The sequence below is a fragment of the Coccinella septempunctata genome, chromosome 5, assembly GCF_907165205.1.
Source record: "Coccinella septempunctata chromosome 5, icCocSept1.1, whole genome shotgun sequence".
In the NCBI taxonomy this organism is placed as follows: Eukaryota; Metazoa; Arthropoda; class Insecta; order Coleoptera; family Coccinellidae; genus Coccinella; species Coccinella septempunctata.
This window is the reverse complement of record NC_058193.1, coordinates 17683895-17706702: the sequence shown is the minus strand read 5'-3', so window position 1 is coordinate 17706702 and position 22808 is coordinate 17683895. Positions and strand designations below refer to the sequence as shown.

General features: G+C 34.8%; 1 protein-coding gene across 5 annotated transcripts in view; it reads left to right on the top strand.

Moving 5' to 3' along the window:
* The window catches only part of LOC123313248 (protein cappuccino-like), a 63729-nt gene that overhangs the window by 7533 nt on the left and 33388 nt on the right, over positions 1-22808 (top strand). For all 5 annotated transcript variants that reach the window (XM_044898037.1, XM_044898036.1, XM_044898040.1 and 2 more), the window contains exon 2: positions 4019-4207. In XM_044898037.1, coding sequence (XP_044753972.1) covers positions 4019-4207 — 189 coding nt within the window. The remainder of the gene's footprint in view (positions 1-4018; positions 4208-22808) is intronic.

Genomic DNA, 22808 nt, shown 5'->3' with positions numbered 1-22808 from the left:
TTTAATTGTAATTCTTACTCAATGTGGGATTGACAAAGTGACTTTGGACCCTGTAGAGTACCTACCCCTTCAAATATATTGTATATAGGGGGAATTGACTAGGATAGCCTGTCAGAATAGTAAAAAAAAACGATCATTGTACATACTCGAGCGTGTCAGATTAAAATATATGTGGTTAAATTCATGTTGAAAAGTATATATTCTCTTAATCTGACAATTTAGGCTTGACGAAAATGTGTGGGAGGGTGCCAAAGTCGCAAAAAAACGTCACATGTATACATTCTCGAGAGCGGAAAAAATATAATCTGATAGTTTCAGCAATCCGAAACAATAAAAATTGACCATAAAAGTCACAAAAATCAGTTTTTTTGAATTATCTCCTCCCCTGGGCTTCAAATCTTTTCCGCATTCATTATAGAAGTTGTAGAGCATAACATTTCCTACAAATTGTTTCAAGCGATTTTTTTTAAGTTCAAACGTTTTTGAGATACATGGCGATTAATGAACATTGAACTGGGTTTCTCTAACTCCCTCTAACTCGAAAACGGTTAAGAGTAGGCAAAATTGCTTCAGACGGAAGTTGTATTGAATTTTATTATCCACAACTTTCAAAATAAATACAAAAACGATTAGAGGTACAGGCAAGGAGATATTCGAAAAAAATGCAAATGACACTTCTTCGAAGTGTCAGCTTAAGAAAACCCCCCTGATTAGAGTCAGATTAATGAGTCAATACGTCTATAGCACCAAGATTAACCATCTGTATGAAAATCTGATACGCTCGAGTATGTACAAGTAACGATTTTTTTTCACATTTTCAAAGGACCGCTGTGACCTTGCCTCACGTCCAAATTGTCAGTCCCTTGAAAAGTAGCTTCCTCTGGGTCCAATTAACATATCCTCCAAAAATCTAACACGTTCGAGAATTTTTTTTTACCATTTTCAACTCTTCCGTACGGTCAGCGGTCAGCCCCACCGCGCAAATTGTCAGATAAGCGTGAATTCATTATCAGAGACACTTAGGCCATATACAGTATCTTAATCTGATACGCTCGAGTCTGTATGTACACCTGACGAATTTTTTTTTTTTAATCTTTGAGAACCTGCATATGTATGCTTTCCCCACCGCTGAAAGTGCATACTTCATAAAACCTTTTTTCTTTCTACCATCTAATCTTCAAAATCCACTAGGTTTCCACGACGCTCAAGTAAATCCTGATTTAGCATCGTAGGCTCCCCAACTATTAGGCCTAAACTTGCACTTACCACTTTTCCAATCACAAAACGGTGGTCAGACTGTCTTAGCTAAACCGTTTTCAAAAACTGCTAGACAACTAGCAATAATTATTTTATGGAAACAAGAAATAGATTTCGGAGAGGAAGCACTGCTATGGCACTGCGATGACGAAGGCTGAATGGCCGAAATGGATTGTCAGTGTTGCCACCTCCACTACAACAAAATATGCTGGTGTTGCGTTCAGAAAATGCTAAAAATATGCTATTCAACTTTTAAGAGTGCCAAAAAAATATGCTAGTTTTTTCAATGATATTTATTTCTGTACCTATTTCTGAAATATAATATTATCTTATTACTCAACGATTCACAACAATGAAATGTCAATTTCCAGGAGTTCACAGACTTCCATTTTGTCAGTTTTCAGAAAATATTATTTTAGTGTTCTGTGGTCAGAACCGTTTACGCCGTCTGTTCCGATATTCCTGAACAGTACTGTCAGTATTTCAGAAACGATGCCTATTGGCCCAGTCGTTCGAGTTCTATTGTTATTCGATTGCGGGCCAGTACTAGCAGCAATATCGGAACAGGCCCATAATCTATGGTATAATAATTGAAGTGTTTTTTCTAAATGTTACCGAATGTTCAAGTTATCGTAATCTGACATTCTATCACTGACTCTGAAGATTTTACCGAGATTTTCACTAAATAAATAGAATAAAAACAATACGAAATTTGTTCCGTCAGATCCGAAATATCTCTTTCAAGCAGAAATATCGGTTTATTTCGAAATAGATAGTAAACCGCTTCGACGGAGGTATTGAAGATCCGTAAGACGGGCCTGTATCGATCCATCGATCGATAAGTGAGCCTCCACATGCGAAGCTGCCATCTAGTGGTTCGCATCAAAGCTTCGTTCCCTTAGCGACTTGACTATGTGGTCATAGATACCCTTGCTCGCAGTATAAAATATTTTTCGACATTGACAATTCATATTCTCATTACATTTTCCAATTCCATAATATGCTTAATAAATATGCTATATGCTAAATCTCTAAATTATATGCTAAACATCAATGGAATATGCCAAATTTAGCATTAAAAATGCCAAATTGGCAACCCTGTGGATTGTATTGGATTCATCTTATTACACAGAATATACGGGACAGTCAACTACTGAAAATATTGACAAAAAAAAGTAGATTAATGAAACAGGTATATTTATGCAGTAAAAAAAAAGGACAAACGTTGAATTTTTTATGGGTTTTTCCGGGTTTTCGAGCTTATGGTGATGGTCGGCTCCCTGATGTCGATCGGCTTCTTGTTTTCAGTTGAATTCCTGATCTAACCGCACCACTTGTAGGAGTAGATGGTGTTATTCTGCAATTCCCATGTACTTGCTTACCCTTCTGGCCGTCCCATGCAGTACGGCTTTCTGCATGGCTCTATAGATATTTACGTCCAACTGAAGATTCCCGAAATTCTCTGGTAGTTATTATTATTATACAGAGTGTTCCACCAGTAAACGGATAAACTTGAACCGTGAATAGAGGGCATTGCGTTGAGTTCAAAAACATCTCATATGGGTCTTGGGTTTGGGTACTCCGTTTCCGATGTACAGGGGGGTTTTCTGAATTTTCTGGAATTTTCGTTAGGGTATAAATCCTGATATTTTTGATCGATTCGACTGAAAATTTATTATCGGGTTGAAGTTGTTAGTTTTAATGAAATAAAACATTAAAATTTGACAAAATTCAGGACCGGACTCATTGAGTCTATATTCAAATTTAAACTCATGGAAAACACCCTGTATGTAGTTTTTCATCATAATTTTAATATTTCAGTTATCTTCATGTACAGTTGTCAAATTCGATGAATCCTTGATATGCCCCATCCGTGAATTATTTTTAATGAATTATTGTTTTATGGTCAAAAACAGCCCTGCATAAAAATGAATTTGGAAATGTTCAGCTGACGTTTTTCGGTCTCAAAATATGGCTGGATTTTGTTTTTGATATTTATAGCACATCTGGTTATTCAGAATTGTCATTCACATTGATGAGATTCATTATTGATGATCAACAAAGGTACAAATAAAACACTGCGCTATCGTGAAAAAAATAATTACAACTTGATATCAGAATGAATCGCCTCTTATAGACAATTTGGACCTCAAGTACTTTTCCGGATTCATTTCCACCTCATTCATTGCATTTTCCATGCAAATAACTGGATTTGGTATGCCTTCAATCAGTTTGCATGCACTTCAATTAAGTTCGTCACATATTTTCCGAAGAGATTCGACATTGTGATAAAATACGTAATAACAGAAACTTCTACGTAGAACGGGCAACACAGCGTTGATTTAAAACCCAAAAATGTTTTTACAAGCGTCATAACCCCACATTTTCTCACTATACAGAGTGAAATGTGTCAAATTTCCATGGCCAACCGACTGCTAAAATAAAAGTGAATGGAGTATACGTATGGTGCATTTTCCTCTGCTAATACTGGGATCTGTTTTTTAGCTGACAAAGCCGAAAAAGGTGAAAGTTGACTTTGTTGTTTTATTTGAATTTCTTGGGGCAACACTGCTGTCCCTGACGAGCCGTCACTGACACAAACTCAAACAAATAATTTGCTATTTTCAAAACACTGAATAATATTTTTATAGAATGGTTTTCGAAATATTTTTGACATATCCAGCTCAGAATGACATATCCTTTATTATAGTCAAGTTCACAATAGCAAACATTATAAGTAAATTATTTTCTTCTTTTAAAGGGGCACCAGACTACAAGAGGCATATGTCAGTCCCTGAAGATGTATCAGACATATGCAAATGCCCAGACAGTGGAGTTCTGAAAAAGGTTACTTCTCTTACCTTGAGTAGAGCAGACCTAGAATCGAAGATATTGAAACCCAGATTCGTACCAGAAAAATTGGATTTTCAGCTTTATGAAAAATTCGAAGGTAAGATCATAACTATGACGTATGTAGAGGTTGTACGGTGTTCTGCTGTAAGCCAAGAACCATTTTATTTATTTGTCCCACCTATGGGGGTACCCCACTATTATTATGTACAGCGTTCTACCAAAGAGGATGGTTCCTCTTTGGTTCTACTTCGGGCCAAGAACTATATTATTCATATACACGGTGATTCACTGCGTTTGGACGTTTATAGAGAACCAACCACAATTTTGTGCTGATAATTTGCAAGTTATGGTTTTCGACGATTAACTTTCTGATTTTGATTGTGGTATGAAATATGTATTATGAACTGTTTATTTCAATCAATGAATATGTGTTTCGAACCCCTCCTGGAATCAAAATTTTTTATTCTGATTTAATAACTGGATATAAAAACCATATCTGAAATATCAGAGAAGCCGCCATTAGAAGATAAAAATAGTCGGGGAAGTATATACAGAGAAGCCGACAAATTATGTGCTATAAAGTTATACTGTCGAGTATTAAACTCAATGGTAATACCATATTGTAGCTCCTAGAAAAAGGAAAAGGGTTCGTACCCACCAGGTGTGGGTCTGTCAGACCCCTGATATACAGCGTTGGGCATAAGCGTGAAATACAATTTATATCTACTTCTTCAAATAATAACTGAAAAAGAAAACGCTCAAACCCGTCGATCGATTTTCATTTACTCACATGTTCTGGCAATAAAATTGGGTGTTTTTTAACCCCTTAGCCGCAACTCCATCCAACTTTCGTTTTTCATATGCAAATATATACCATGTTTGGGCTCGTTGGCAAGCTCGCGGAAAATAGAATCCCACCATAATGTAATATGGCGAAGAAAGAAATGCCACGTGCGTCTTATGTGGAGAAGAGGGCCATCCAGCAAGCTATAAAGGATGTAGAATTTAAGCTGGTAGCCAGTAAAAAGAGTAACGCCAAAAGCCGGCTGAACAAAAAAAAACCGCCCGCAACTGCCCGCAAAGTTCAGGAAGGCCAAACCTGAAGAGCAGGAGAAGAGAGGCTTGTGCAGAAGAGAGAGGGACCGAAAAAGCCTCAACTGAAATCGACTTTGAGCAGTCAACAAGAAAAAGGAAAATATCTGAATTTATTTTCAGTAAAATAGTATTGAAAATTTCATAATGGTAAAAATATGTAGTATCCTTGTAATGAATTCATTAAATTTGATGGTAATGTTTGTAGTGGAAGGACAGGAAGAAAAGATAGTTCTTAATAATTCGCCAACGTTTCGATCATTTTAATTTTTGATCTTCCTCAGGGCTACAAAGAAGGAGACTGACATCAAAGGAGACTGACATCAAAAGAGACTGACACAAAACGGTTGAAGTTAAAATTACATTTATACAATTGATATAACCACGCACTGAGAATAATTAGTATGTAGTGCTATTACCTTATTATTTGAATTTATTTATGATATATACTCCTCTGGTAGTTACTTTTCGCGTCCAGTATTGTCGTGTTTTCAAAATCAAAAGCGTGTCCTATTTCAAAATGGTGGAGGGCAAGAGCAGTCTTCTCGTTTTTATTTTTGTTTACTGGTTTACAGTCGTGAGTGTGCACGGTAGGCACAGACACGCCAAAGATGATCTAAACTGCAATTTGTGTTTTGGTTTTCTATGAGAAGCGAATTACTAAGAATTGTCTTTTCTTCCTGTCCTTCCACTACAAACATAACCATCATATTTAATAAATAATATTGAAAATTGAGAGGGAATTGGAGAAAAAGCTCCAAGCACTATTCAGTGAATTGAATTAATGGAACTTAAAGGAAAATAGGGAAAAAATCTCTTAAGATGGTTTCCTGGAACATAAACGAGGTCAACACTCGGAAAGCCGAGATAGAAAAAATAATATAAGAGAGGCAACCTGATATTATAGCCGTACAAGAAACGAGAACCAATCGAAACAGACGATTGAATTTCTTGAACTATGAAACATACAGATGCGACAGAAAAAGGATCTGAAACAATGTTTCAAAGTAGATCCGACGAAACACAAACTGAAACAGTGACGATTGTTGCTGAAATAAATCGACAAAAAGTCGAAATAAGCGACCTCCAAACAATATATTGGAAGAAGACATAAAAAATAGGAAGGAACAAACACGAAAATCTGTATCGGAGATTTTAATAGTGAATATCCAGAATGGAACATGAAAAGAGAGAACTGAAATGGCAAAAAACTCAAAGATTTCGCCGAAAAACGGCGTGCCATAGTGATTGGACCAAAGTTACCAACATGTCTCGCATACTGTATAGGATGATTACCTGATGTAATGGATATCGCGATATTAAAGAATATCTCTCAAGATTTCTTGATTGAAACGTTGGAAGATGAAATCTCAAACCACAATCCCGTGGAATTGAACGCCCAGAGAAATAAAAGATCTCATAAGAGAAAATCGAACACTAAGAAGAATATACCGGATGAATAAAAAGGAGATAAACAATTCTGGAAAATGCCGTGAAAGACCTAAGAACCAGCAAATAGAACAAATGAGTTCAAGAACTAAATACTATTGATCATTCTGCGTGCAGAATGCAAAAAAGTCTCAAAAGAGAAAAGACTAAAATTCCACATCTTCACGGGGAAAAGGGAATGGCTTATTCTAATATTGATAAGGCAAAAGCATTGGCGGATTCGATCGAAAGAGAATCGAGAATAAATTACGGACCGAACGATGATTACGAAGATTTAGAGGAACTGGTCGAAGAAAACGAAGATGAAATGGACAATTTACCAGTAGCTATTGAAATAGACAAACCAACGTCACCAACTGAAATCAGGGAGATAATCAGCAGATTGAGGAAGAAAAAAGCTTCCGGAAGCGATAAAATAACGAATGCTATGTTGAAGAAAATACCTAGTGAATGTATAGCTGCTCTGACAAATATCGCAAATGGAATAATGGGAACTGAACACTACTCGAAAAAATTGAAAACATCAGAAGTCATAATGTTTAAGTTGTCGAAACAGTTATAGCCAGAAAGCTAACTGAAGAAATCGAAAATCTACACCTCATACCAACAGAGCAGTTCGGTTCAGAAGAGATCATTCAACAGAGCAACAATTACTAAGACTCACAGAATACATAACAGAGGAGTGAACAAGCTACAGGTATCGTGTTACTAGACGTCGCCAGAGCATTCGACAAAGTATGTCATGAAGGATTAATATAAGATGAGATGTGCTGGATATTCGATCAAACTATGCAAGTTAATGAGAAATTATCTGAAGAATAGAAGCTTTTACATGAAAGTGTAAGGAGAATGCTCCACAATAGGAGATACGGAGGCTGGAGTGCCCCAATGGTCAGTTTTTGGGCCACTACTGTACAACATATACATTCACGATACACCGAAGAACTCAAGAACCATGCTAACGTTATTTGCTGACGACACTGGCAGAGCAACTTGAACCGCAACCCAGAAGTCATAAAACGAATTTTATAAGAAGCAGTTGACGAAACAATTGAATGGTGCGTAAAGTGGAAAATCAAGCTTAATAAGATTTTGCCCTTTTGCTCTCTTGAGCCAAGCTACACTACTTCAGAAGAGACAACAGCAAACCACAACTAATCTAGAAGTTGAAAGAAAGAAAGATCCCATAGGAACACAGAAGGAGAACGCGAATATACAGAAGGAGACCAAGAAATCAATTGAAGAGAGATTAAAATAAGAACAGAAACGTATTGACACAATCCAATGAAGAGTTAGAGGATAAACTCAAATTCCCATCATGATAGTGTGCAAGAAGAAAACCGATTAAGAGATAAAAGGTTCATAGGCAAATGCCCGGTACAAATCAAGAAGCAGTTAAGGGTTTCTAGTGGATCTCGAGATCAGGGCAGTGAGAATCCCCACACCGTCCTTTTGAAGATTTTCTCCCTGCTACTCAAAAAAAAGATATTGCTCAGTCCATTTCTTTATGTCTATAGTAAAATGACTTAAATATTTCTACCAACATTAGAGAATATGAATGAAACCTAGGGCTACGAAACCCTACATAATCAAATCATTGTAAAACGTCAGGTATAAGTTAACCATCGAGTTAACCTTAGATTGTAAAACTGGGCGTAAGGGTTGAAGCGACACGGTTTTGAATTTGATCCTAGATGTTGCTCCACTCGAATAAAAAATCGACTTTTTCGAGCGTTTTTTCATAATTCCGTTCTATTCCGACCCATACAGAGCCGCTGTTCACTCTCCATAAGATTTGTGCATTTTATTCATCTGAAGGAAGTCAAGTACTTAGTTGCACAATAATAGTAGTAGTGTTTTTTCCAAGGAAGACTGAGAATTTACTACATCAAATCAGATATCCGTGACACGAGAATGAAATAACAACATCGCAATTAGGCCAGTTTCTCCTTATTGTGAATTTCAAACTCGATGATTTTGAATTTCATAACATTAAAATTACATATTGCAGTACTGAATTAATACTGTTCCTGTAACTTCTACTGCATGTAACGATTCGAAAGAACTGAACTAAAGTCATGTAAGAATAAATATTTCAAGCACTGAGCAAGTTAGAAGTGCTCCTGAGAGCCGAGTATTCTGTCTAGCAATTACTAATAACCACTCTGAAAAAGTAATGCGATTTTTCGAGCACTAACCGCTTTCCATGAAAATGTGTTTTTGTTCGAAATAGTGAGATGAAACTTTCCATATATTCCAGGTAAAAGCCAACAATCGTCTTTAAGAAGGTAGGAATTTTGAACGTCGATATTTCGTATCTAAATGTAGTTTTTAGCTTGTAATTTACGATTTTTCAGTTGATCTGCCAAGCTAGCGTTTTGGATTGTTGCTGTTTTGCAATTATCAGCAAATTATAAAAATGGTTTTTACGGATGTGCATAAAGTATTCACTATTGAATCCTATACTTCAAAAGTGGGGAGAAAATAGAAGGATAATGGAAATATTCTATTCTCATATGTTGCAGTGACTTGATCGGGTATCCAAATATTGCGGTAGATTATTACCAATCTTCTCAAAGCCGTTCAAAGTTTAGCGATATGTCGACGTTTTCCGTGAAACAAGTATGTTCAAACATAAAAGAAAGTAGTCGACCAAAGAAGAAAACCTCAGGGTTATGATGACAGAAACTCTACGAACCCAGGTTCGGGTTTTGCCTCATTTGGCTGGAGTTTCCGTTAGCAAATCCCACACGATTTCGAAAAAAAAAACATAAATTTGTTTTCATAAAGATTGGCATATCAGAAAATTTCAAAGGTTGATTACCTACCCTTCTTGCATAAGGTCGAAGGCAAAATGTGGGACCTCATTTGAACAATTCCATTTTTCATTCAAATACCTAGACTAAAATCATTGATAAAAATTCATCGAATTGATGAATGACGGGTTTGGAGCAAAGGGAAGGAAATTTCTAGCAACTGCTTAAATTATAGAAGACACCGAAACATGAAACTCATTCTAATTCAATTTCTTTAGTATAGAGTTGTAAATTTACATGAAATATCTACAATGTCACTTCAATATTTATAGAAAAATAAATGAAGATTCTTGGTGTGATTTATTCGTATCACTGAAATAGGTAGAAATCTCTTACAGAATAATTGTAAGTCCAAAAAAACATGATACTTCGATTCATTCAAGATTTATCATTTATGTCTTGCGTATGAAAATACTTTTTCATACGCTTCAATTTGTACACAGAATTTTTTCAACTGTGTCAGATGTTTGGATTTTTGTGATCTCACTCAATGGAAGAAATGCTTTTCGAACGTTGGGAGAAATCTAGAAACATATTCCTAAAAAGTTCCTTTCCACTTGCCAAACAAAATTACGTTATATAGATTGAAGACATCATTGTTCACATTTTTGGTTTTGGTTTTTGGTTTTTCAAGGAATGAGATATGTTCAGTCACAGACAACAGAACATCAACTTTCAGCAACGCATATTACAACGTGCGTTCAAAAAATTTCGTCGTTAAGAAGGCTATTTTGAACGTTGATATTATGTGACTGAACGTATGTCTTTCCTTGAATTACTTCATCTTGCCAAAATGTAAACAATGACAATAGCCTAGAGTCATTCGGGGTAACTGAGCGCAGTGGGTAAGTGTGCGCAGTGCGTATATCTCGACTATGCAATGTATGAAAGAGGGGTTCATTTGGGTGAAGCAAGGGCGCAGAATCGCCATATTAGTTTTTCATAGGAGTGCGCCGTGCCACGTTTCTTTAACTTTTTATTTGCAATCAATCAAATTCACTAGTTTTCTTGTTATATATATAAATATTCTTTTGAATGTCAGCAATACATTTTTAGTTATCAAACAATATAGCATATGTATGAGTTTTAGCAAAGGTTAGTGTAACGGGGTACCATACAATTTAAAGTATGATACAAGAGCTTAGGGAAAAACCTCAGCAAAAAAACCCTGTCTTTCCGTGAGAAGTGTAGTGATGACAAATTTGTTTACAGAATAAGCTTTTAATACTGAAGGGCTTCCTTTCCATTGACATAAAAATTTCTTTATCCTCTTTCCATTTCGAAATAATATCTGAAACAAAGAAACAGAGCAGAAAACGAGAAAAAAGGCGAATAATAAAGCCTTCATCCAAACTTATTTCAAGACTTGATGATGACTGAAGAAAAAAAAAATCATAGGTACATAACTTGTTTTTCAATGGCATTGGGAGGGATATCATCTCTGCGTCAAAAATCTTCTGCTGATCTTGTTAATTTTTAGCATCTCTGCAAATTCTGCCAGGTCCAAGTTCCGAGTCCCTCAGTGTTAAACAAAATTTTATTCGTTTATGGGCATATTGATCTAAATATATAATAAAAAATTTTAGGTTCTCTTAGCTGCTCAACTCTATAAGAACGTCAATTCAAATTTTGGCTTACTGGGGAAAGTGTGCGCATAGATTCATTATATGGGCATTAGTTCAGTGAGGAATAAATTATGACATTGTTGATTTTATTGGCTAAGACTCGATCAATTTTGTCCTATTTGTTCAGAAAAATATGAAAAGCCACCAACAGGGGAATGTATCAAGTGTTGTGTTCACCAGGAATTGTGGCACGAACAATAAGGCACTGCTTGTAAAAAGGCGCTTCTGTATTGACAATAAACAGCATTTCTCTAATATTGTAACATTTTGATGACATTATTTTGTAATTTGTTTTGATTGTGTTGTTCACAAAGCACTGCGTTCACTTACCCCGTGAAGGTGCTCCCACTTACCCGCAATACGGGGCATGTGAACGCACTCCGACTTTCTCTATTAAATTCTTTCTTGCGGAAAAAAAACGTTTTTGTTTGTTTGCTTTTTGATGTTTTTTATAGATTAGAAAATTCTCTATCTTATGAATATGTTTTAATTTTCCTAGCTTCAACATTTGAAACAGGGTATGGCTTGAAAGGCAAAAGTGCGCACAGTTGCCCCGAATGACTTTATATATCGTAATTTTGTATGGAAAGGCACTTTTCAGGCAGAAGTTACTAGTAGATTTCTCCCAACTTGACAAAAGCATTCCTTTTCATTGAATCAGATCACAAGAATCCAAAATTCTGAAATTGTTGAACAAATTTCAACTGAAGTTAACAATTTTCATACGTAAGGGACATGAATCTTGAATAAATGGAGGTACATATTATTTTTAATTGTAATTACAATTATGTAAAAGGGTTCTACCTATTTCAATAAAATGAATAAACTGCTCCACAAGAGTTAGGGATATCGTATTCAATATTTTTTAAAAGTATGTAATCTTCGAGAAAATCGCCGTAAAATCATTTAAAACTCAGTAACAAGTTGAATCGATCCAATAAAAATCAGTATGAGACATTTCGACAATCTGGTCGCCTTTTTTCTTAAGTTTGGTTCTTTGCATATGCTTCCTGAATTTTTTTTTTTTGAAATGAAGTCAGTTTATCAACGGCTTCGATTCGTTTTCTGAAAATGCCAAGACGTAAATTAACAAACGCTGAGGCTAATAGGGCTATCGGATTGCTACAGGGTGGCCTAACTCAGATTGTTGTAGCGGAAAGGCTCCAAGTCAGCCAAAGTGTGATATCTCGACTTTGGAATAGGTTCAGGGAGACAGGTTCCGTGTTGGGAAGACCAAGGCTTGGTGGGCGATGAAAAACAACACCTGCTCAGGATCGTTTCATCACCGTTTCGGCGAGAAGAAACATCTACGTGTAGAATAGATAGATAGATAGATAGATAGAATAGTTTATTGTGACATAAACATGAATCGCAGAGGCTGAAGCCTGTACGCGATATACAATTACTTAACATATATACTCTTCAAAATGCAGACGGGTCCAAGTTTCCGTCGCAACCATCAGACGATGTTTGAGAGAGGTGAATCTAGGTTCTAGACGTCCATTAAGAGGAGTTCCATTAACACGTGACCGTAAGCGTCAAAGACTGGAATGGGCAAGGCAACATAACAATTGGAACGATCAATGGCGTAGTGTCCTTTTCACTGATGAATCCAGATATGGAGGATTTTCAGCTTTTCGAAGAATAAGGGTATGGACAATCCTACGTATACCCCGTAATCGTCGCTATGTCCAAGAAATCCATCCATTCCGAGGGAGTAGTGTTATGGTATGGGCCGGGATATGTTTCAACGGGCGCACAGATCTACACACATTTGTCCTGGTAATATGACGGCCTTACACTATAGGGAGCATGTCATTGACAATGTTGTGCCAAAAATTCACGCTGCTATTGGCGAAACTTTTCAATTTCTAGACGATAACGCTAGACCGCACCGTGCAGCCATATAGTTGAGAATGCGAGCGAGGAGCTTAGTATTCCACATTTACCAATACCTCCGCACTGACCAGATTTGAATTGCATAGAACATGCATGGGATATGCTCCAAAGAAGATTAGATAATCATCAACCTACCCCAGAATCCTTAAATAACCTGAGAGAGCTTCTGTCCCGTTTATGGAACCAAATTCCTCAAGAAATGTTCAACTACCTCGTGTGTAGTATGCAAAAAAGATGTCAAGCTGTTATTGATGCCCGTGAAGGCCGCATACATTGTATTGATAGTCTTAAAATGCTTGAATTCTCTGAATATAAAATTTCGTTATTTTACTCGATTTTTCTTAACCACCCTGTATACGCTGCAGACCTACAGACTAAAATTAATTTGCAAACTTGAAATCATATTAATATGAATTTTCATAACAAAAATCTTATTTCAACTATAGTCTTTTGCAATTTAAGTCAATATCCCTAACTCATTTGGAGCAGTTTAAATCACAGTAAGAATCTGAATATATGTTTAATTCTCTATAAATACTGCATAAATATATGATCGTTACTTGATGAAAATTCACAACTAAACTAAGGAAATTCAATAACATGATTTTAATCAGAATGAGTTTCATGTTTCAGTGTCCTCTATTATAATTTAAGTAGTTGCTAGAAATGTCCTCCCCATTGTTCCTAATACTTCTCACATCTTCTGATATATTCGGAACGTTAAATGAAATTTGTTAAATTGATGAAGGTTTATTACTGATTCTAGTCTATATATTTGAAAAATAAAGTAATTCTTCAAATGACGCCTTTCGAAAAAATCGCACAGTTTCAGATAACACGTTCATGGAAGAAATTTGTATTCGCTATTAGGGCTAATAAGTCAAATCTGAAACATATTATGTCTAGAGTAGCTAAGATTTCTACAGGTGTTGAAAATAATCATTGCACAATTCATCAAAATTCAATTTAGCTATAAAAAGGCATAATAACTTCTCTTTCATAACATTCTGCTGTTGAAGTTTCATCGAAGAAAATAAGTCCAAAATTTGCTATTGACTCATGGATACCAAATTTAATTTATTTGGATGCTACGAAGGTACCTACCCTCGTAGGAAACGAATTGATGTCCTTTTTTCAAAATCGTGTGGCATATACCAACGGAGACTCCAGTCAGTTGAGATAAAACCCGAACCCTTCTGTCAAGATTGGTGAATAACTTTGGGGTTTTCTTTTTTGTTCGATCACTTCTTTTTTTGTTTGAAAAGGGAAATGTCGGAACATCCCTACATAGTACTTGGGAAAGATAAGATAGATAAGAAAAAATAAACTACGGTAACATTGGGATACTCTATGAAGTCGTTGGAGTTGGAACATTTATGAATAGAATATAGAATACTTCCACTCTCCTTCTATTATCTCCAAAATTCCGAAGTAGGATTCAATAGTAAATGCTTTTTGCAAGTCCCTAAAAACCATCTTTGTAATTTGGATTTGTTGATAATTTTTATACAACACAAATACAAAACTTGACAGTAGGCTACCAAAACATGAATTTTCAGCTAGAAATACTATTCCAATTAGAGGTACCTATGTGTAGACCTGTAATTGGAAAAGTAATTCGACCTTCCTTTTATTCTTTTGGGGCAATCACAGTAAATAAGCATTACGATTTTAATTTTGCGCCAATTTAATTTTAGTTTTGATCGCATGAGGGGATAAACTGTATTTTTCTCCGTCAGTGTCAGATCTCTGACTCTACTCTGTTCTCTGTGATCACGATCATTGATCATTCACAATCGAATGCATCAACACCCCTAATGCATCGGCATCAAAGATAAAATGATTCTATGTGTTAATACACCAAGAGATGGCGCTAAGAAATAATTTTCTTATATTTTTTTCAAGTTGATATTATAGGTTCTTGATGATTCTTATTATCAGGGTTACTGTTCCATTTGTTGTACATATTATAAATTTAGAAGAATATTGAAAACAAATTTGGCAAGTTAAAACTCATTTTGTTTGCAATTTCTTTCAAGAGTTTGAAGCGCTTCAATGATTAGTCGAGTTACTGCAGAAACTGAAAAACGTAAATAAGTTACGAGGAGCACCTATGAATATTTTACGGGAAGAATTGAATCAATGAGCATTGTCGGCCAGCCCAAGCACCACAGGTGCCCTTGGCGAGAATTTTTTCGGCGCTACCTTCATTTTTCCAGCAAATCCGAAACATGAAAAACCAATAAAGTAATATATGATTAACAACGGCGGAAAAAAAATTATTCGTACAATTACATACTAGAAAAATGTTCTACTACACACCCTTTTCGGCCGAGATCAAGACTTTCGTATTCGCATCATTGCTGCCATAGGATTACAACTTTGGAAATCGACAGAAGAATAATTTATCAATGGATAATAATACACTTATGGAGTTTTCAGAATATCGTTGTTGCATAAAATTTGAATCTTTTTGAATCCATATAATTATTCTCAATCGCTAGTTTTTCAATTTACATACAATGTTTTTTATGTACATTGATCAAGTCTCACTGATTTCATTCCTAAACGAATGGCTGTCAAATCGTTAAGCGGTCAATAAATAATGTCGTGCATAACTATATAACTCTTATAAAATAAAATAAAACTACTCAGAATGGATCGTTCTCATTGAGTGGCTTTGTTGTGATCAATTAGAATCGGCCATGCTTTACGAATGCAATGCACAACGTGATCAACGCACCATGTATCCTTCTCGGTAGGGATTTCAATTCGTAAGGCTCAATTGAAAATATCTCAATTTTACACCTGGTGAGCATTAGCAGACTTCAGTTCTTCGGCGACCGTAAAAATGACGAGTTCTGTTCACTTTGTGTATATATTCTAATGTGTTCGTTCTTGTGACTGGGGAGTTATTCTTTTAAATACTTTATATTAGTTCTTGATGATATGTGATAGGATGGCTTATATAACAAGGTAATGAGAAGAATGATTGATTATTTCCACATTACGTATAAATAATTTTTTCCGCGTTCGAACCCGGGTGCAATACATACAAATCCTTTTTCCATAAACGCAGTCATTAATTCCATTAATGATCTCTTTCGAAAATTTCATTTCGGTTATCTCATGTCTTCGACGCTTTTACTATAAATGTGCAACAAGCATTTTTTAGCGATTTATTCATCTCATTGGAAAAGAATTATCAACCCCTTGAAAAGTGTCCTTGGAGCAGAAATGAGAATCCTTAGTCAATCCGAAGACTCACAGAAGCATAAGTTATTCAGGAAAACCCGATTATCGTTAGGTTCTTACTATTGTAGCCAAAGACTATAGGAGTTAGGTTAGGTTAGTTACCTAAGAGCAGAGCAGAGGCCTACGCGACGTAGTAACAGAGTACCTACTCTGTCTGTGGAGTTCGCACAGTTTCCTCTGCAGAGTGACCACGTTTTTTTAAATGTGACCGTTAAATTTCATGAAAATGGAATTTACTATACGAGTAACAAAGACTACATGAGTACAAAGCACAAATATGTAATCTGGAAGGAGATAAGCAAAAATTTGGACAAACTATATAAAAACAAAATATTTCCATTTTCTGAATTTGATTTCGAATCCAAAAATAGCTGATCGGCTGGATCCACATTTTTGTGAGAAACTAACTAAGGACACAGAAACAACTAACTATCTACAGGCAATATGTCCGCATTCCTCTATAGTTCCATGGTACTTCCCCTATGCTTTGCTAGGCTACGCTACTCTCAATATGCGGTATGCGGGCATCGTTCAGGCAGAGCACAGGAATGGGGTATTTTCCTAAATTTTAAAATATATATCAACGAAATCCTCATATCTCAAATATATGGAAAAGTATTATTTTTCTATTTTAACAGTTGTATTTAGCCTGTTTTTAATTACGGAAATTCACATCGCGGAGGCATTCTCCCAGAAACATTCTACGTCACTTTTACAATCCGGCATCGTTGGAACACTCATCAATGTTTCTCATCAAATTTTCTGATCTCCATATATTATTGCGTCTATGGTTGTGTATTGCCATCAATGACTCTCATCAATGTTTTCTGATCTCCATAGACTTGATAATATATTATTGAGTCTATGGTTGTTTATTGTCAGTTAATATTCGATCTTCCTTGGGGTGTTATTGTTGATGAAAGAAGGCATTGCTGATATATTTTATAGGTTCCTAAAGTCATCAATATGAAAAAGTTTACAGGTGGTAAATTTTCACTGCTTGCTTTTGAAAAATTCGACTCCATTTCCACAAGTTATAACAATCTGACAAGAACGTTTAAAACAATGTCAGAAACTGTCATCGGTTTCAGGAAGATATAATTCTGTATCTTGGAACATAAATACATAAATGCATTTATGTTCCAAGTTCTACATCCTCTTGATCAGTTCCGATGTTGTCGAATTCACAAAAATTACTAGACTCTAGTAAAGCCATTCTACGTCACAAGCTCTCACATATTTTTTTTCAAAGGCTATATTTTTTTTCCTACTGAATTTTGAGTGGAACCTTTTATGTGGTGACTAACCAATGGAAAATGGTTTCCAAAAATAATTTTTAATTCTTTTTTTGAGTTTTAGGAAAATACCCCATAGTTTTCCTATGTGGTTACTCCGCTGTGCTGTGCTAGGCTACACTGCCTTCAATGTGCGGCTAGCCTAACTCTATAATCTAGTTGTAGCACCGCTTTATAAGCGGTTTCGGACAAAAGACTACTCATTTTTGTCTTCTGTCATCCCAAGAAATATTGCTCAACGGTATTCGTTTCCCATAATAGCCTGACTGAGTATTTATAAATATTATTTCCAAAAATCCTAAAATATAATGAAGCGGGTGTAAAGAAATGGCAACAAGAGACAGATCCTAAAACCTGTTCTTCGTTCCAGATCTCAGTGTATGCAGGAGAAAAATGTACGGGGTACCATACTTATCTTCGTATGATACATGAAAACAGAGATTAAAACCTCAGACAAAACTCTCTGTTTGCCCGTATAAGTGTAATGATAATGAATTTGTGTGAAGAATAAGCTGAAATTATTGTATTGAAGGACATCTTCTACATAGGAAAAAATCCAGAAACTTCTTCATTCTATGAATGAATGAATGACCATGATGGTTGACGAATCGAGAATAATCTGAAAACAAAAAAGAAAAAAAACGAGAGGGGTATTGAATTTTATATTTCTCATTAAATAAATTTGAAATTTCTAACCCATCTCAAAAAAGAAATATATATATATATATATATATATATATATATATATATATATATATATATATATATATATATATATATATATATATATATATATATATATATATATATATATATATATATATATATATATATATATATATATATATATATATATATATATATATATATATATATATATATATATATATATATATATATATATATATATATATATATATATATATATATATATATATATATATATATATATATATATATATATATATATACTCAAAGTAATTTAACTCCCAATATATATATATCGTACAATTAGAATAAGGGGTTATGGGAATGGATGAAAAATTTTTCTGATCTTCTCTTTTATTCCATCAGTCGACGTTTCGGTCCAGGTATGGACCTTATATATATATATATATATATATATATATATATAAGATATGATCCCATATCTTCACGAAATTAAAAACAAAATCGAATCAGTGAATACACCAGAGTTTTAGTCATCTTAACTATGCCTTCCTTTTCTATCTATGCATGAAATACGGCAGAAAAAGTAATAGAGAGAAACTGAACATCAAGGATGCTAGTTGTCTTTCTAGAATTTTGTTTGGTCCGCACTCACGTCTATGTGAACAAAAAAGGGACAGGTAATGGCCCGACGATCATTTCTCTCTCTCTATAAAATAGGCAATTTCATGCTGGCATTGCTCAGTCCATGTCTCTATGTCTATGTTTAGTTGGGAATTTCAACAAAGAGAAGTTCCTCTTTGATTTCAATAGCTTTGATCTGACATCACAGACTGGGATAAGTGTCTTGGTTAGGACGTGATTGGGAATTCAAAACAAGCGATACGCCCCCTGGTGTCAATTTTTGTAAATTAAAGTTAATGCACTTTTGTTTGTTTACATCGTGAATTGGAGAATATTTTGGGGTTTTCATGAGATCTTTCATGAAAAATATATCTCAATCTGTTGAAAATACTTTATCTATCTCGTGATAATGGGGAAAGCCTAGTGAAGTTTTCATAATTTGTATCCTTCGAGCAAATCTTCGATCTTGTGAAGATGTCAGTTTTTACAATTTTCCAGGATAAAATGAACTTTTATTCAATGTTTAAGGACATATGTAACTCGTCCTTATAGCATAATGAAGGTTTTGAACATTTCAAAGCAGTTACGAAGAATAAGAGGTGAATTAAATAACTTGGATATTTAACCTCAAAATGAAAGGATTTACACAAAAAACAAGTATGTTTCCCTCAGACAGGCCTTTTTTCATCTAGTAAGTGGATATACATATGAATTTCGATAACATTCACACAAAATTCATTCAGAAAATCATTTCTGATTCCCAGTTCAACTTGGACAAGTTTTCTCTTAGCATCAATGTTACAATTTTAGCCATTGTATATAATGGAGAAGGTAAGATATCATAGTTGTGGCTACCATAAATCAATTTCCTTCTTTATGATCGTGTAAAGAGCCAAGAAGTTCGGATTCAAAAAATATTTCTCTTATTTATCAGCTGATTCAGAACATACTCGGAATTTTTTTATAAATCCTCTTCAAAAATGACAATTACTGCATTAACTTTTTATTTCAAACTGTCAACACCATGTCGCTGCAATCTACATTTGAATTCCCAATACCGCTTTCCACGGTTACAAAACGATCCTTGCTCGAGAGTTAAGGCCAGAAGACTTAATTTAAGTGCAGAAATGATAACGTTAGGAGAAAGTATTTTAAATTTTCGCAACTTGATTCTTTCGTCATATGAATGTTGTTTTTCCAAAAATGGGCGAGTAAATCTTCATAAAATATGCATTTCTAGATTAGAGAAGACTCAAAATGCAAAGGACAAGTCAGGGCCTTAGACTAATTGAACAGAGAATAGATAGCCCACTCGAGAAACAAGCTTCAGCGCCATCTGTTTACTGGTTTTTACTGGTACCGGTACTAATTTGAATAAATAAATGAATTGAAAAGGATTCTATAGCGCACATTTGAAATTTTCTTGTAATAATTCAGAAAAACATCTTGGACATCTCCCAAAGGATAATCAGAGAAAGATTCGCATTAGCTGCTGATGGAGAAATTGTTTTCGATGAAGAATGAGAGCTAATACGAATCTTCTACGATTATCAGACCTCGTATTCTCGACTATTTCCAAAGCCACTGCACTTTCTTGTATAGTGTAGCACTAAGGGAAATATGGAAGATATCACTGATGAGCACTTCTCTGTCTCTTCTCTCGATCATAATATTCAATCAAATCCATTACATTGCCACTATTTCAGATTAAAACTTCAGTCTAGTTCTCGAATGATATCATTGAAGTTAGATAATGCTTCCATAGTACTTTTTCCTAAGCTTTGCCAATATTCGAAAATAGCTAAGTTAAGGTTGATTCTCACTATACGTTCCGTATCCTTTCCATATCTTCTTCTTTCCGTCTACCCAAAACATGCAATGCAAATAAATGGAAGTATGCATACTAAACCTTCCATATACCATATACCAGGGGTGCCCAACCGGTCGATCGTGGCTATAAGTCCAGTCGATCGTGCGGCAGTGATTGAGAGAAATATGGGGAATAGACAGATATTTCTATGCTGCCCCACTTTTTCATCTAAAATTTTGACAATTTCATAACTGGTAGATCTCGGAGGGTTTCGTCAGTAAATAGTAGATCTTGAGACTCATCAAGTTGGCCACCCCTGCATATACGATATCCATACCATATTTTTTCCAACCGTCAATTCCCACTATTCCCCCTTCCGTCTACACAAAATATTGTTTACTGTGAATGATGCACATTATGAAGAACAAAAGATCTACATAGTCGCAGTTCCTGAAGGCTAACCAAACCACAAAGATTCCGGTTCAAATAATAATAATGCTCAATATACCTTCCGTCTACCTTAAGTATCCTTTCCATATCTTCATAATATTCTAGCCAACGTGTTTTTGACGGAAAGGAAAAGGTAAGGATAGTGGGAATAGTCTTCTGTCTTGCTACCATATCTTTAGCCGCCGTATTGATTTGGAGATTGTGCATATTATCTTCATAAAGTGTTAGGGGTTAGAAAAAATTACAAAACGGTAGTTCATTTCAAAGGGTTATAAAAAATTTCATATACAAAAGTGGTACGGCTATTAAAAATTCACATAGGTATCTATGGTAAATTGAAATATACAGGGTGGATAACAAAGTTGTGAAGAATAATAATTATATTATATATATTATTTAGATTTTCTACTTCTCTGCCGCCGTTTCATTAGCAACTCGAGAAAGTATACTTCATTCACTTTTATTTTAGCAGTCGGTTGGCCATGGAAATTTGACACATTCCACTCTGTATAGTACGGAAATGTGGGGTTATGAAGCTTGTCAAAACATTTTTGGGTTTTAAATCAACGCTATGTTGCCCGTTCTACGTAAAAGTTTCTGTTATTACGTATTTTATCACAATGTCGAATCTCTTCGGAAAATATGTGACGAACATAATTGAAGTTTATACAAACTGATTGAAGGCATACCAAATCCAGTTATTCGCATGGAAAATACAAGATATCAGTATAATATCATAATATGCATTAGCTTGAGGAGAGTTAATGTTCGTTATCTTCTTTGGCTTACATCATTTGTAGATTTCAAAAATATTAACCCGAAGATGAAATGCATATAATGCAGTAGTTGGCAATGGGTAACTCCCGAAGGAATTAACAGATAATTACAAAAATTTTAAATTCTTCAACAAAAATCATCTTGCATCAATATAAGTAAAAGGAATTGAAGGAAGTTTCAAGTTAAGATGAACTTCACCTTTGAACAAAAATTTCACATGAATAAACAAGTAACAGGGCAACTTGCGCGTATTTGTGGCTATTCATCTTAATACATTCATGTAATAATAATAATTAGGTATTTTTTAGTACCTTAAGACATTTACATTGTATAGGACAAGTCAAATGAAAAATAGAAAAATCCATTTTAGGGAACTTATTCTCCGATGACATTTATCGAAAATCCTGTAGTAAACTTTTCGCATTAATTCACTCAAACATAAAATTCTCAAATGCCACCACTTTTTTGGGTCTCCCAATAGAAGGAAATTCTTTGTCATCCTCTTCATTCACAATCTTTCTGATTGTGGAAATATTCAGCTGAAATATAAGTCGTTTAGATTCAGATGAAACATTATATGAATTCTCTTACATTGAATATGTTCACTACCGTCTGACGTATTGTGGATTTTAGAATAGATTTTTTCAATCACTTTCGGCATTTTCGTAATAAAAATTGATATTAGTTGTGGCAACGGCGTTATGACATTAACGACATTTCATGAGTGCCAACCTAACTTCGTTCTAGTTAGAAAAACTTGAGAAAATTATTTCATGGCCAACCGACTGCTAAAATAAATTTGAATGAAGTATATTTTAAATTTTCGCAACTTGATTCTTTCGTCATATGAATGTTGTTTTTCTAAAAATGGGCGAGTAAATCTTCATAAAATATGCATTTCTAGATTAGAGAAGACTCAAAATGCAAAGGACAAGTT